The following is a 16,903-nucleotide window of genomic DNA, read 5'->3' as shown; positions in this document are numbered from 1 at the left end:
ATAGCTAACATTTACTGAGTGCTTACAAAGAGCCAGGTGCTCTTCTAAGGTCTATACGTCTAATTTAATCCTTAAAACAATCATATGAAGTTGGGACTATTATTATTCCTATTTTACCAATTAGGGAAACTGAGACACAGAGAGTTAAATAACTTGCCCAAGGTCCCATAGTTAGTTAGTTAGCCACCTGGGAAAACCTAGGAAATCACATATGTCAGAGCCCATGCACTTAGCCACTGTGCCATAGTGTTCTGGGCTTTAATGTTTTAAGATTGTTTTAGGGTTTTTTTTTTGTTTGTTTGTTTGTTTTTTTGCGGTACACGAGCCTCTCACTATTGTGGCCTCTCCCGTTGCGGAGCACAGGCTCCGGACGCGCAGGCTCAGCAGCCATGGCTCACGGGCCCAGCCGCTCCGCGACATGTGGGATCCTCCCGGACCGGGGCATGAACCCGTGTCCCCCGCATTGGCAGGCGGACTCTCAACCACTGCGCCACCAGGGAAGCCCTGTTTTAGGGTTTTAATATTGATTACAACTCTGTGAAGGTGACTGTAGATACAAAAACTTAGATATAATATCATAATTTATTAATATAACATTATAAAAGAGTGTTGTTTTCCCAAGCAATTCATCATGTTTCCTCTAACTCCACCGTCTCATCTTTGGATTGTTTATTTTTGCATCAACGGAAGCCGCATTAAGTTACGTAACTTTACATACACCATTCTTTATGACTTCTAACAGTGACAGCATTTCATATACATTTCCCAGGAATTATTAATCCAAAGAACAATTTTTGGCATCTGTTTATCTAATGACATGTTGGTGGTGAGTTTTGCCTTAACTAGTTTTCACTCAGTCAGCTATCTACCCAGACTTGTGCCATGGTGTTGAATCTCAGAAGGGGCACGAGTATAGGTCAAGCTAACAAAAAGCTTCTATTTTTCAAGGATGATTCTAAACCACGTAAAAGGAACTTTCAATATCTGTAGTGATTGACCCTTCTTATATCTTATATCTTCATTTTTTTCTAATGTGAGGGTTTTCTAACTTTTGATAACAATAAAAGGAAGTGGTATGACACATTTTCTCAGGTCAATACTAAGTAATAAATAATTGATATTATTCTCTTACACTTTGTAATTAATTACTTGAGAAAACCAGAGTCAAATATCATGCTTATATAAGGTAAACCTTTTTAATGTCTTCCTTACTCTTTGATTCAATTTATATTGATAACATGTTTATTGGGGTGGGAGAGGGGGAATTGCTGGTCTGAATAACATGTAGATTTTAGTTCCAGCCCTGACACTGACCTGCTGTGACCTTGGACATTTAACCACCATGGTATCCAATTTCTCGTGTTTAAAATGAGAGTCAGGCTATATCATATGTAAGGTTCCTTGCAGCTCTGTGACTCTTTAATCCTCTCTTAGTAATAATGCTTACCAACGTTGCTCTAGTCTAAGCTAAAGCAAAGACAGCCTGTTTTACCTTTAGCACATTGTCTTAAAACCTTAAATTTTTGTTTTTCCTGGAATCACCAGAAACTCTAATGTGGTTCTTTAAGGCAGTGATGCAGGGAACCTGAAATGGTGAGCATGAGGCTTTTGCTTGCTTGTGTTATAACCTTTTTTGTACTATTCTAATAAAAATATTTTAGTGTCAGCAGGGATTAGTTTGGTAGGAAACAGTTGGCTATTTTTTGTTTCTTTTAATCAAATCTTCAAAATATACATACTTTGGACTGAAGATAGGATAGAGACTTATGAATTAATATTTATGAGATGGCCTTGCCTTTAGACTTCACTTTATTTATCAACTTGTTTCTATCTATTGTTAGAAAAATTGTAGTTTGACTTTCCTCGTTATGGAAGGAGACACCTGTTTAATGAAAAATTACGTACACAGTATCAGTAATCATATTAAAAATAAATTATACAAGTTAGTGCCTATCTAAATCATTTGTTTACTATCATGCAAAGAATGCCAGAGTCATGAGAATGTCTTTTCTTATTTATATCTCCTACTTTTGGTTTCTGGTTACATAAAATGTTGGTGTCACTGATACTGTTTCCAAATGGATCTAAGTTATAACATAAAAGAATGTTTTCAAGATAAGAAGAATGTCCTGATCCAGAAGGATTTTAACATTCTGGAATAGGGAAGCTTTTACCCTGCAAGTATTAAAAACTAGAGGAAACTACCAATCTGAAGTTGTTAAGAAAATATATTTTTTTAAAAAGAGAAAATACAATTATGTCCTTTACATTTTTTTTTTAGCTAGAAGTTGCTGTCATTTTGTAGAAGTTTACTTTTAATCATTATCAATTCTCTAAAAGTTACTTGAAAACTCACTTTTTCTACAGGAGAATTGACATTCAAGGAAACTTGCCATTGAAGTTTTTCAAAATGAAAATTTTTTCTGAAGGATGAATAAAATTATTTCCACAATTTATATTTTTAAATATCAGGTTGTCAATCAACTTTTCGAAAACAAGGACTAGTGTATGCTGATTTTTCCTCAAGCTTGTAAATTTAGTGTCTTGTTTAGATTTTTGCCACTAGAGGGCCTCAGTGAGAACTTCATCTCTATCTCTTGGAGGTACTATTCATTTTAAGAATTTGACTCCCTTAGGATACTGATTATGGATGGATTATAATTTTGTTTATTTAGGGGAACTTCAGTGAACTTCTGCATAATACTTGATTACTTTTCTCTAGATTTGATTGCAGTAGTTGTATTGTGTACTGTTTAAGTCCAGATACTCTAGCACTCTACAAGACTGAATTTAGTTACATATGGAAAACTGTGCTTTACTCTTGGAAAGTGGATAAACCCCTATATACATAAATTTTATGTATAAGAAATGCAAGCACATTTTATGTATTCTGAGACCTATTTAAGTCAAATTTAAAGCTCACATAGAAATTTAATATGACAAATAATGAATTTCCATATTTTTTATGAAAACAAGGGTATCAGACTACCGGCCTTCCCTGTTTCTGTAGTTTCACTCTCTTAAGAGCATCACCAGCTCTCTCTAGTAGCAGCTTTTACCCATCTTCTCTTTCCTCGGACCTTCTTCTCCAGCCTGATTTTCACATTGTTAGCCTGAATGTCAGAAAATGGCTGCAGAGTTATTGAAACTGAATCCTCAGAAGTTTAGTGAAAGGATTAAAGCAATCTGGGAATTCTAGGTATCATCCAGGAGAGGAGAGAGGATGTGAAGGGAAGGATTAATGGTTATAAAATTGATTAACATTTAATGAGTACTTTCTATGTGCTAGGCACTGTGCTTAACACTTATACATTTATTGTCTCATGTAATCCTTACAATGGACTCTGTAGAATGTTACTACTGTTGTTATTATTCGTGTTTTACTGGTGAGACAACTGAGGCTGAGAGAGATTAAGCAACAAGGATTTAAATCCAGGTGATTCTTAATTACAAAATCAGCCCCCTTATAGTTATGAAAGGAGAAAGGAATTTTCAGAGACAATCAGAGGACCCTGGCTATTTATTGGAAACAATTCTTCATCTAGAGTTCCCTACTTTGTTAAGTTCAAAGTTTACTGTTCTTATCTCTGGGTAACACATACCCACACACACAAATTTTTTCCTTTGATTTGATTTCCATAATTTGTTTGTAGCCCTAACATTTAGGAGTAATATAAATATATATATTATATATATGGACACCTGTCTCTATATAATAAGTTTTTCTACAATGACGATGGTTATAAATTAAGTCTTCTGAATAGTTCATTAAAACTTTGGCATATTATCATATATTGAGTGCTGTTTGCCAGAAAGTCATTACAACTTTGTGTCGCATAATATATTTAGTGCTTTTTGCTTACATATGTTTCCTTTTTTAAATCATATTTATTAAATTAATGTTTATACTTTGATTTCTCCCCACCCACCCCCACGTTTTAGGGCCAAACAGGTAACCCAGGACCCCAAGGACCATCTGGCTCTCGAGGACCAGAGGTAAAATGTTGGTGGGAATATAATTAATTTAAATAAATATAGAAATTAAACTTGACGAGTAAACAGCTTTACGTAATAGGTTTAAGAAAGATCTCTTTAAAGTTGATATCTTTGAAAATAGTTGGACTAAATTTTTTCTGTTATGTCAGGAGGTAGGCAACAGTGATCTCTAGAAATAGAAAAGGTATTAGCTGCATTATAGTCCTGGTTAGGTCACAGCTGATTTATTTCTTCTGCACAACGGACTACTAATAAACACATGCTTGGAGCTTGAATCAAATGTTCAGGACCTAAACGCCATTGAATTTTAATGCAGAATGCTTCCAATTTTTTAATATGCATATATCATTTGGATCTCATATTCTAGGATAAATACAATTAAGTCTGTAGCACATATATCAGATTTGCTTGTATATTTGAAATTCTTACTTTGGCTTAATGCTTGATGTAGAGGGGCTTTTTCTTAAGACTACATAGGACATGAGCTTCTGAGATGAAACATTTAAGTTTTTTTTAAAAAAAATCATTTTATGAGTCGAAGATATACTACATAGAGATAAAGCTTCTAAAGCTCACCGTAGTTCAAAAATATAAACCAAAACATATGTGTACATAAACATATAAATACACATTCACATTTGATCCAGAGTCATAGAATGCAGCATTAACAGTGAGAAAGTGAATTTGGCTTCACAATAAATAAATCAGAGCAATAAAGTCCCCATAGTGTCAAAGCAGTAGGCATAGTTTTCTAGGAATAGTACTGTCCTGGTGCTTTCTCCCTCTCTTTGTAAACTGTAAGGTCTATTCTTTATTCCACAAGCTGTCTTTCAGGGTTGGTTGATTTCTTTAGCAAATACCTATTCTTACTTATTGTCTAATTTAAAAACGTATTGGATGTTGATAGTTCAAAAATTTTAAAAACTACATTGTATCTACTTTTAATATAGAGAGGTAATAGTAAAATTACAGCAATGTATTGATGTCATAATTCTGGGAAGAAAGAAATTGTTTTTGAGTAATAAAATGATTATTAACAGACAAAGTAGTGATTAACAGATTAATATAAGTCTATCTTTTATGAGCCTACATTCATTTAATCATTTGTCATGAAACCCTTCCTGGAAACGAATCATATTTACCTGTGTTCTCATACTGAGGATACAGAACATAATTTATCTTTTATTATCTTTGAAGGTTAATTGTATGAAACATGGATTATTCTGTTGTAATTTTAGTTACAAGATGGTATGTGTCCTAGAAGGACTGTGTCACTTGCCTTGTTATCAGTATGGTTTTGGATCGTTTCTTCTTTTATTAAAGCGCCAGGTTAAAGGATGCATGGGCCATGTTTTACTTATTACTTAATTTTCCAAAATTTTTTTTCCTCTGTTGCCTTTGAGATTTTATGATTTGCAGTCATGATTCAAAACATTGCCTCATTGTCTTTGACTCCTGCAAGGTAGTAAGCCCTAACCTATGCCCATTCTTCCTCCTTACCTATTTTAAATTTTTTGATGGGGCTAAAGATGTAACCTGTATTCTCTCAATAATTGGTGTCAGGCTGTTTTGGGAAATGGGGCCTAATCCAAAGATCATAACTTCTTCTTGATCATAAGAATATAGGATGTAGGATATCATATATGAGGCAACAGCTCTATTTAAATACTTCTTGACATTAGGCTTTTAATAGAATTGTATGTCTAAGAATTTAAAATAGCATGTTTAACAGTATATCAAGCCTGAAAAGTTTCTACTTGCACAGTAGATGAATTTTCTCAGGTAAAGGATCTTATATGTTGTGCTGTATTTTGACTTTATCCTGTAGACAGTGATCAAAGATTTTTAATCAAAGGAATGAACTTATCAGACATGCATTTCAACATATGAGTGGTAGAAGGAGTAAAGATAAAAGAGAACGAGAGAGGGTGAGATGACAGAACTAAGGCTGCTTGGGAGTATAATGCAAGGTCAGGGGATTAATGATGAGGGCCTGTAATAATAGAGAGGAAAGTGTAGCTTCAAGAAATAATTAGGAAATATAATTCACAGCAGTTGAATCACTCAGTTCAGTTCATTCAGCTTGTGTGAGAGAGGAATAAAAAACAAATTTAATAATTTTTGCTTGAACAGTTATGTAGAATGTAGATCACCATTCTAAAAATAGAGAATAAAAAAGAAGGAGGAGGATACTCAGGGTGGGTGGAGATAATGCTTTGGTTTTGATTTTGTTAGGGCTGAAGTGCCTATAGGACATACAGGAAATTAGTCTCATAAGTGTATAGAAAATTGTAGACCTGACACTCAAAAGAGTGAACTAGAGATACATGTTTGTATAGTCATCCACATAAAGGTATTAGATGATGCAATTGTAATAGATGAAATAATTTAAGCTTTATAAAACAAGGTTTGAAAATACTACACCTGGACCCTCAACTCCAGAAGGCTATATTCTCTGTTTACAGTACAATTAAGTTTTAAATTGACAGTGTTAAGAGCAGTAAAATAAACTTTGATAACTTAAAAACATCATGAGAAGAAAAAAATCACAATGGAAATTACAAAATATTTAGAATTAAGTAACAAATCACTATAAAATCTAGTGTTGTACCTAAAGCAGCACCTAGAGGGAAATTCACAGACGTCAGTGCATTTCTCTAAAAAGCAAGGAAGATCGAGAATAAATAAGTTATGCATAGCACAAGTGTGGGGATTTGCTTTAAAAGGAAAAAGATGTTGAAAGAGGTCAAATAGGATAGAGTCTGCGTTCTCTGTAAGTAGGATACTAAATCCCAAGAGTGGGAGAAAGGTGTGCATGCAGAAGGAGGGCGCTTGAAGAGTTCTGTGAGGACTAAGCAAGGAAGGGAACCAGGGACTACTAACAATTTCTGACTTGTGTTAAAAACTCAGCTGAGACTGAAAAACCTTTTCCCCAAAATACAGCCACAAAGTTCAGTACAGTTCACTAGAACCGAATTGCAAACTTGAGTCTCAACTTTCTACTGGGCAAAACAATGAAACATGGTCAGTTATATGCTTTTCTTCTCCCTTGGATAAAAACATATCATTTGTACAAAGGAAGGGCAACAATTCATGGTATTGTGTGATTTCCATATTTGAGTATAGATTGCTATCATAATGTCAAAGTACAATCCAGTAAAAGTAATCCTATGAGAGGCCAAAATGATGGTCCTAGGTATATACTTCTGTGATAGCTTTTGTTAATAATTGGGTGACGAACGGCTTAAGTTAATATCTGGAAAGTACAGTGCTTTTGAGATATCTTCTGAATGAGAATTGAGGAGTTAGCCTGAGTATCTTGAGCAAATTACTTGGAGTTTTTTTATTGTGATATATATGTTTAATTTTATCTTTTCCTAAATGGCTTATCCATTGTCCCAGAACCATTTGTTAAGCAATTTGTCTTTGCTTCAGTGATTTTAAGATGACACCCCTATCATATAGTACATTTCCATGGTTATTGGGTCTATGTCTGGACTTTGTTTTCTATTTCACTTGAATGGTTGCCTGTTCCTGTGCAATTGTCACATTATTTTAATGATAGAAGCTTTATGGTATTTTTTAACTTTATTGAGAAATAACTGGGAATAATTGACCAATATAATTGTATATAAAAGTGTACAATGTGATGATTTGATATACATTGTGGAATTATTACCAAGATCAAGATAACACATCCATCACCTCACATAGTTAATTCTTTTAAATTAAAAAAAATCTTATTGGGGTATAGTTGATTTACAATGTTCCATTAGTTTCAGGTGTACAGCAAAGTGAATCAGTTTTGTTTATATATATAATAGTTTTTTTTTTTTTTTTTTTTTTATATATATATATATATATATATATATATATATATCTCCACTGTTTTCCCCTGTGCTATACAGTAGGTCCTTATTAGTTATCTGTTTTACATATAGTAATGTGTATATGTTAATCCCAATCTCCCAGTTTATGCCTCCCCACTTTTCCCCCAGGTAACCATAAGATTGTTTTCTACACCTGTGACTCTATTTCTGTTTTGTAAATAATTTCATTTGTACCATTTTTTTAGATTCCACATATAAGTGATATCATACGATATTTGTCCTTCTCTGACTTACTGCCCTCAGTATGACAGTCTCTAGGTCCATCCCTGTCACTTCAATTGGCATTATTTTGTTCTTTTTAATGACTGAGTAATATTCCATTGTATATTTGTACCACATCTTTATCCATTCATCCATATGTAGATGGACATTTAGGTTGCTTCCATGTCCTGGCTATTGTAAATAGTGCTGCAGTGAACATTGGGGTGCATGTATGTTTTCGAATTATAGTTTTCTCCAGGTATATGCCCAGAAGTGGGATTGCTGGATCATATGGTAGCTCTATTTTTAGTTTTTTAAGGAACCTCCCTACTGTTCTCCATAGTGGTTGTATCAATTTACATTCCAGCCAACAGTGTAGAAGGGTTCCCTTTTCTCTACACCCTTTCCAGCATTTGTTGTTTATAGATTTTTTGATGATGGCCATTCTGACTGGTGTGAGGTGATACCTCATTGTAGTTTTGATTTGTGTTTCTCTAATAACTAGTTATATTGAGCATCTTTTCATATGCTTTTTGGCCATCTGTATGTCTTCTTTGGAGAAATGTCTATTTAGATCTTCCATCCAGTTTTTGATTGGGCTGGGGGTTTTTTGTTGTTATTGAGCTGCATGAGCTGTTTGTGTATTTTGGAGATTAATCCCTTCTCAGTTGCTTCATTTGCAAATATTTCCTCCCATTCTGAGGGTTGTCTTTTTGTTTTGTTTATGATTTCCTTTGCTGTGCAATAAATTTTTGTGGTGAGAATGCTTAAGATCTACTCTTAGCAACCTTCAAGTATATAATACATATATTTTTTAACTATAGTAATGATGCTGTACATTAGATCCTCAGAACTTACTCTTCTTATAACTGAACATTTGTATCCTTTGACCTCCATCACCCCATTTCCTCACCCCACAGTCCCTGGCAACCACCATTCTATTATCTGTTTCTATAAAATTGACTTTTTTTAGATTCCATATATAAGTAATAACATACAATATTAGTCTTTCTCTGTCTGGCTTATTTCACTTAGCTTAATGCCCTCCGGATTCGTTCACGTTGTTGCAAATGACAAGATTTCATTCCTTTTTATAACAATAATATTTCACTGTGTTTGTGTGTATTTATCACATTTGTGAGATATAGATATGATATATATAGATATGATATAATTATATTCACATTTTCTTTATACATTCATCTGTCGAAGAACATTTGTTTCCATACCTTGGCTATTGTGAATAATGCTGAATGAACAGGGGGGTGCATATATCTTAAAGAGTTAGTGTTTTCATTTTCTTTGGATAAATACCTAGAATTGGAATTTCTGGATCATATGGTAGTTCTATTTTTAATTTTGGGGGGAACCTTCTTACTGTTTTCCTTAGTGGCTGTACCAATTTATATTACCACCAACAGTGCACACGACTGTTCCCTTTTCCACATTCTTGCCAACACTTGCTATTTCTTGTCTTTTTGATAATAGCTGTTTTAACAGATATAAGGTGACATCTCATTGTGGTTTTGATTTGCATTTCCCTGATGATTACGGTTGCTGAGCATCTTTTCATGTACCTGTTGGCCATCTGTATGTCTTCTTCGGAAATATGTCTATTCAGATCCTGCCCAATTTTTAACCAGATTGTATTTTTTTGATGTTGAGTTGTACGAGTTCTTTATATATTTTGGATATTAACCCTTTATTAGATATATGGTTTGCAAATATTTTATTAGGTTTGACTTACATCTATGAATTAATTTAGGGAGCAGTGACATTTTTATGATATTGAGTCATCCTCTTAAAGAACAATGGATGTCTTTCATTTGTTCAAATCTGCTTTTGTATTTTTCAGGAATGTTTTAAAGTTTTCCTCATATAGGTTTTTGTACATGTCTCATTAAATTTGTTCCTATTTTTTTGTTGCTATTATAAATGGGATTTTTCTCTACCATTGTATTCTCTAACAGGTTTTTGTATGTATATGAAGATTATTGATTTCTGAATGTTAATTTTACATCCTGCTGCTTTAATGGTTTATTGTCTTTGAGTTATTTTTACCATTGATTTTCTAAAGTTTTCTAGATGTACTCTCATGTAATTTTCAAACTTTTTTTATCAGTTCCCATACCTCTAATTCAGTTCTCTTGTCTAGTGGCATTGTAATACCTCTAGTACAATGCTGAAGAGTTGGAAGTAGTGTGCATCCTTATCTTGTTCCTCATTTCAGTGGAAATGCTATAATGATTTCTCATGAAGTAAATGCTAAATTAAAATTAAAATATGCACATATTTTATCATGTTAAGAAATATCATCAATTCCTATTTCCTGAGTTTTTTAAATCAGGAATCATTTTTATAGTTTGTCAAATATATAGAGAGAGTCAGATATTTGCGATATTTTCAACATATTTATATATGTCTTTTTAGATGTATTTATTGGTATATTATAGTAATGGATTTTCTATTAACTATTTTGTATATAATAACTATTTCTGTATAATTTCTGTACATTGACTATTTCTATATGACTTTTCTATTGCATTCTTGAAAATATTCTACTTTATCATGGCACATTTTCCTAATGTAATACTAATTATACTAATATTCATTAGTACTTCTGCATCAGTGTTTCTAAGTTATTGGTCTGTAATATTCTTTCTTTTTTGGTACTTCGTCAGGTTTAGATATCAGTGTTATATTTATTTCATCAAAATAAATAGAAAGTCTTCTTAGTTTTTAGTGCTCTGGAATAATTTATGGAATACTGGGATTATCTTACCTGTGAGGCTTTGGTGGAATTTTCCTGTGAAACCATCTGGAATTGATGCTTTTTTGTGGAGTAGTTTCTTTGTACCTTTCTGTGTTGCTTCTGTGAAAATTAGCCTGCTTAGAATTAAGCTTTTTATCTCTAAAGGGGTTAGCTTTGTTAAATTGTTATTTTCTTAGGAAATTAGCTGTTTCACCTAGGTTTTAAAATTTACTTCCATATAAATCTGCAAAATAGTCTCATAACTTTTCAACTTTGTTTTAAGAATTCTCTCTTGTGTGCTATTTAAAATTTGTTAAATTTTTTATATTTGTGTTTTCTCATGAATCAGCTCGATTCAGTTTGTCTAGTATGTTAATTTTTTTCTCAAAAAAACCCTGAAATTTTTATTTATTGTCTTCTCTTTTTCTTTTCTTTACATAGTTAGTTTCTCTTTGTATCTCCATTATTTTCTTGAGATTCTTTTGGTTTATGTTGTTCTTTTTCTTTTTGAGTTGAGAATTTAATTTATTTTTATTCCTAAAACTATTAAGGGCCATGCCTTTCCCTCTGATCATTGCTTTAAATGTATCCCATGTATTCTGGTATTGAGTATTTTTATTACCATTATTTTTTAGATATTTTGTAATTTCAGCTTGTATCTCCCTCTTAACCCAAGAGTTATTTAAGAAGGCTTTTTAAAATTTCCAAGTGGGAAAGCCTGTTGGTTTTGATTTTGTTAATAATTCCTTGTTTCATTACACTGTTATCATAAACTGTTCTGTTTTATGGAACTTAGCAGTCTGATTTTTTCTTTGTGACCTAATATATGATCCCTTTTTGTGACTGTTCAATATGAACTTGACAAAAACGTATATTTTTATTATCAGATGTGAAGTTCAGTATATAGTGATTTGCTCTTCCTTATTGATTATATTCTTTACTCTTTGGCTGTATCTTCACTTATTTTTGGCCTGATTGATCTGTTTTAATGGGATGGACTGTGGCTGTTGTCTACCCAGCTGCTTTGGGGCCACAAATGGTACTTATTTCTCCCTCCTTCACTATCCATTTTAAATTCCCCTCACCCTCAGGTGCCTCCTCAGTAGGTCTTGGTGACTTATCTGGTAGTATAACCTAAACCTTCAAGACTGTAGGGCAGTTCCAAGATGCGTTGATTGTATCACCTGTGTTTCATGTGTATCCCTTCCTGCCTTTTTTGTATAAAGCAGTCTTTCTTCCTTTTGTTTTTTCAGAGTCGGTTAACCATGCCAGTTTGGTGACTCCTCTTTTTGTTTGCTCATATCTTGTCATAAAAAGCCTAAAGTGTCCTGGTAGCAGCTGTAACTTTTAGTTTGTTAGGACCTTTGATGTGCCTCCTGTCAAGAGAGAGCCCCTTTGGGTATCAGGATCTCCAACCCTGAAGAGTCCAAGGTTGTGGAGACAGAACGCACAAAATGTACTGTTATTGAAAGTGATAGCAGATAGGACCACATCTGCTTCTACTTCTTGGTTTGGGACTCATATATCCTTCCTATTAGGGACAAAGCATCATATGGAGGTCTCTGATTTAATAAATACACTGTATCCCAAAGGGTGGTACTCCATCCTTTCATATTGTTTCCTCTGAGCTGGTTCTTCAGTTATATCTTTAGAAGGCAGTTCCAGTGTTCTGTGAGACTGGCTACCTCTAGATGGTGCAAGGTGGATTAAGACCAGTGGATCATATGATGGGCTCACTCTTATACCTCCTTCAATGTAGGGATACTATGCTTTATGAGGTTCCATGCCTGTAGATCAGGCATTCTGTAATTCCCTAGATAGTGGTGCTAGTTAAACCTCTAAAGAGAGGAAAGGCACACTTTAAACTAAAATATGTATCTAACTCTGTAAAGATGAACTGCTGATACTGCCAAATTGAAAGGGGCCCACATGAATGTAAATTTTTTAAGTCTCTTTTTTAAAACATAAACTAAAAGGATGCATTTGCCAAATCAGTGACTACACACCACGTAAGGGAAGGCCTTAGTCATCTGCTTTGGTGATAATACTACATCTGACACAGCAGCTGCATTTGGGGCTGTGGTAGTCTACAGTTAATTCCAGAATAAAACTGATTTCTGTATTGGCCAGTCTGACAAATTAAACAGTGCTATGATAGAGACTGCTACCCGTACATATTTTAGATCTTAAATGGTGGCACTAATCTCTGATATGCTCTCCACACACAATGTGATTGGCCGTCATGTAATTGTGAGTGATTGGCTGATCCTTAGAACCAAAGGTCCACCTAACGATAGGAGTATCCCTGCCTTTTTGGCTCCTTTATAGAAAATCCAGTTCTAATTATTCATTTTCAGGAGGTCTTTTAGAGATACCTATTTTATGTTAATCACCAAAAACACAAAACGATGGTGAGTTAGATTAAGTCCTGACTTGAAGGAGCTTATATTCAAGAAATTAATACTAAATTCAGACTATGTCAAAGCCTCCACTGTCTGTCTTTTTCCCAGACATCAAGATTAATTAGGTTTGATAAAAATAAAAAATCAGGTCATTCTTTAATAGTCTAGAATCAGTGTAGTTCTCAGAGAAAATTATAAAACAGCCAAAGAATTTCTTTCCTGAGGTCTCTGGTCTCTCCTTTCTGTATTCTCTCCCTGTTGGGTATGAGTTCTTGTCTATTTCAAACAACCAGTGTCTCTTTTTCTTTCCATAATTTACCCTTCTTATCAAAGCCTGTTTTTAGAGAAAGACCTGATAAATATATTTCACTCCCATCAGTAACTGGTTAACAGCTAACTGCAATATAATTCCCTCTCAAGGATATTTACATTTCAACACTAAACAGAAACCTGAAAGTAATGCAGTGAGTCTTGAGTATCTTTTAGTGAGCAGGGAAAAAGTTGTGGTTGATTAGAAACTTTGATACCCCTCAAATTAATCATATCATACAAGTGGTCACCTACACTACCAATAAGACAGGACAAGACTGGCCAATATTTCTTGCTAGTGCTTTCTAGTTTGGAAATTCAAATCTTCATAAGAGTTAGTAAAAGCAAAGCACTCTGAAGTTTTTGTTGTAAATGCTAAGTTGTTTGCCATTAGCATTGAAGAGAATTGTTCATCATTAAAGACCATCTGAACAAATGTCACTTCAAAGTTATTTTCTTGCTTATTCTCGGTGAATTATTAAATTGCTGTAACAAAGAAGTAAATATACCTGTGCATTTAGCTCTTCACAGAACTGTAGATATTAGAGGTGTCTCAAGGTAAAACATTATGTACTTTAAAACATAAGATTAAAAATTTTTCCATAATCGTTCTTTGTTTTTAAGAAAAACATATGGAGAATGCTGTACAGGACTCTTTTCTATTCCTTTAAGCATGGTAGTATCAATTTTAGCACTAATCACATGCTTCCTCCCAGTTCTGGCAGCAAACCACCTTCAAATGTGGTAGCAGGATAGTTACAATGTTTGTTGATTCAGCCGTTAACCTCCCTGGGCTACAGAGATTGCCAAATAGTTGAATTTTGGATGATGTTCTTGGTAAATGGGACCAGTTGTTTACTGTAAAAATGAGCTGAGACCACTAATCACAGAGATACCAGAAGTGGCCAAGCAGTAGGTCCTCTTTTTCCACCGTGGTGGTCTTCATTAGAGACAAAGACCAGTTTATTTGGAGAGTCTGCTCATTAGTGAAGGCGTGTTTCTAAATGTCCATTTTAGCACTTAAGTGAACTTAACTGGAATGAGGCTGCCTGTGGCCAGCTACATTAGTTGAGTAGATCTTAGTGCTAATGCATTCCCTTCACTTAAACCAGTTACATCTTTGGTATCTTTTATCAACTGAGTTTGGTTGAGTAATTTGGTGTTTTTAGTTGTTACTCAAAAAGTAGTGCTGAAAGAAAACGTGATTAAATCAGTCAATAAAAAATTGTTTCTTGAGTTCCTACAGTGTGCAAGGCTGTGCCTAGGGAACACTGTGGGATATATACAAAAAGAATGTGTTGGGCTTCCCTGGTGGCGCAGTGGTTGAGAGTCCGCCTGCTGATGCAGGGGACCCGGGTTCGTGCCCCGGTGCGGGAAGATCCCACATGCCGCAGGAGCGGCTGGGCTCGTGAGCCATGGCCGCTGGCGTCCGGAGCCTGTGCTCCACAGCGGGAGGGACCACAGCAGTGAGAGACCCGCGTACCGCAAAAAAAAAAAAAAAAAAAGAATGTGTTATCCATAATTGGGGGAAATTTACAGCCTGCTTGAGAAAGACAAGATATATGCATATACTGTTAATAATGGTAACAGCATCATGTGAGAATTAAATAAATAGTTATTATGGTTCAGTGTTAGTACAGAGAGTTATCATAAGATAGAAGGATTAGGGAAAGGGTCTTGGAAAAGATGGATCTTGAATTAGATTGTTGATGAATAAAGGGCAGGAAAAGGGGAGAGCAATCCAAGCAGGGTAAATCACATGAGCAGAGCTAGACATCTAGGTAATATGCTTGGTGGGTTTACAGACAGTGAATAAAACTGGCTAGCTGATGCAGATTTCTTGTGTTGGTTTAGAGTGACAGATAAGGTTATAAAAGTAGATTGGTGCCAAATTGCATAAGGCCTTTGATTCTAAGCTATATCAGAGGCACAGTATTCAGTAGCTAGGTAGTCAGGCCTAATACCACAGTCGTATTGTGGAAAAAAATATGGAATCTTCCCCTTCATCTCCCAAGTAAACCAGCCAAAGTTTTATTGATTTGCCTGGTTTCTGTCCATAACAGTCACAAATTTCTATCCTTTCATACTCAGTATAAGTGGCAGTCTCTATAACTGTTATCTGAAAGGGGATGGAATCTTCTGCCAACCTAGGATGAATCTTAGTACTATTAGTTACTGTTAATAATAGTACTTAGTACTTTTGTTAGTGAGGTAGACCTGAGGCTGCTCACCAGATTTAGGAGGAAATCTTTCCATCCAGAGGAGAGTTAGCAACAGCTAGGGCAACTGTCTTTGAAGATGCTTCCCGTTCCCAGTACTTGGTCTACAGCCATCTTTCCCAGTTCCTCCTTTTAGCAGGCAATAAAGTGCGGGACGATTTATTGCCTGGTTGACTGCACAATTTGGTCAAATTCACTGCCAATTCCCATTAACTCTCCTCATATCCTGTTATCATCTGGTGAAGCCCTCATACTTCCTCTTACAGAAAGCTATGTCTCCATCAGTATCCCGTCCTCATGACCTGAACCGTCAGGGACTGTGAAGGATCTGAGATTTTATCCTGTTTGCAAGCCAACAAGTTAGCCTGACAGTTTCAAAGATTCTGGTAGAAGACACAAGACTCCTGGGATAGAGACAAATGATAGTTTATTACTCTCAGCAGTAGTAGTTTCTGGAGTATCAACATTTCTGCACTGACTCACTGAGCTTCAGTTTCCAGAGGGTGATATGAAGAGACCTGGATGACCTTTGCATATACAGTGGGTTGCATTTCATAAGAAGAACTTGGAGCTTAGGGAAGCTGAATCTTTTATAATGGACAGCTATAAAAAATAATGGGTTCCAGAAAAAGACATTATTATATGGACAGTAAGTGTTCCTGACTTTTGCTATAGGGGGAGACACTATCTCTATGTTTACTATACAAAATTCCCTGAAGAGAGACTGGTATGAGAAATGGTAAGTACCTCATTTACATAATGTGCAGAAATTCAAGAGACTATGGAGAATTGTCTCCAGCAACATGTTAAGGTAAATGTTGGAGGTATAAAGATGAGTAAGATACATTCATTTTCCTCCATGAGCTCACATTATATTGGAATAAACACGTCCATAATTATAATATAGTGCAGTAAGTACTAAACAGCCATGTTAACAGAGTTCTGTAGGAATATAAAGGAACAGCTACTGATTTTGACTAAGAGGAACTATGAAAGGCTTCATAGATCATGATACATTTGAGTTAGTAACAAATTGTATGATGAAGGAACCTCAGGGGTGGAGGGAGTTAAGAAAGACTTCTGAGAAGCATGGTTGCTTGATCAAAGATGAAGACGTAGTAGGGACTTACCAAA

The 16,903-nt window shown here is 34.8% G+C and overlaps 1 protein-coding gene across 1 annotated transcript in view; it reads left to right on the top strand.

The window, feature by feature from the left end:
- COL24A1 (collagen type XXIV alpha 1 chain) overlaps window positions 1-16,903 on the top strand; it is a 368,814-nt gene that overhangs the window by 100,901 nt on the left and 251,010 nt on the right. The window contains exon 18 of the mRNA XM_032642687.1: window positions 3,943-3,996. Coding sequence (XP_032498578.1) covers window positions 3,943-3,996 — 54 coding nt within the window. The remainder of the gene's footprint in view (window positions 1-3,942; window positions 3,997-16,903) is intronic.

This window comes from Phocoena sinus, chromosome 1 (genome assembly GCF_008692025.1).
Source record: "Phocoena sinus isolate mPhoSin1 chromosome 1, mPhoSin1.pri, whole genome shotgun sequence".
Lineage (NCBI taxonomy): Eukaryota > Metazoa > Chordata > Mammalia > Artiodactyla > Phocoenidae > Phocoena > Phocoena sinus.
This window is presented reverse-complemented; position numbering and strand designations above follow the sequence as displayed.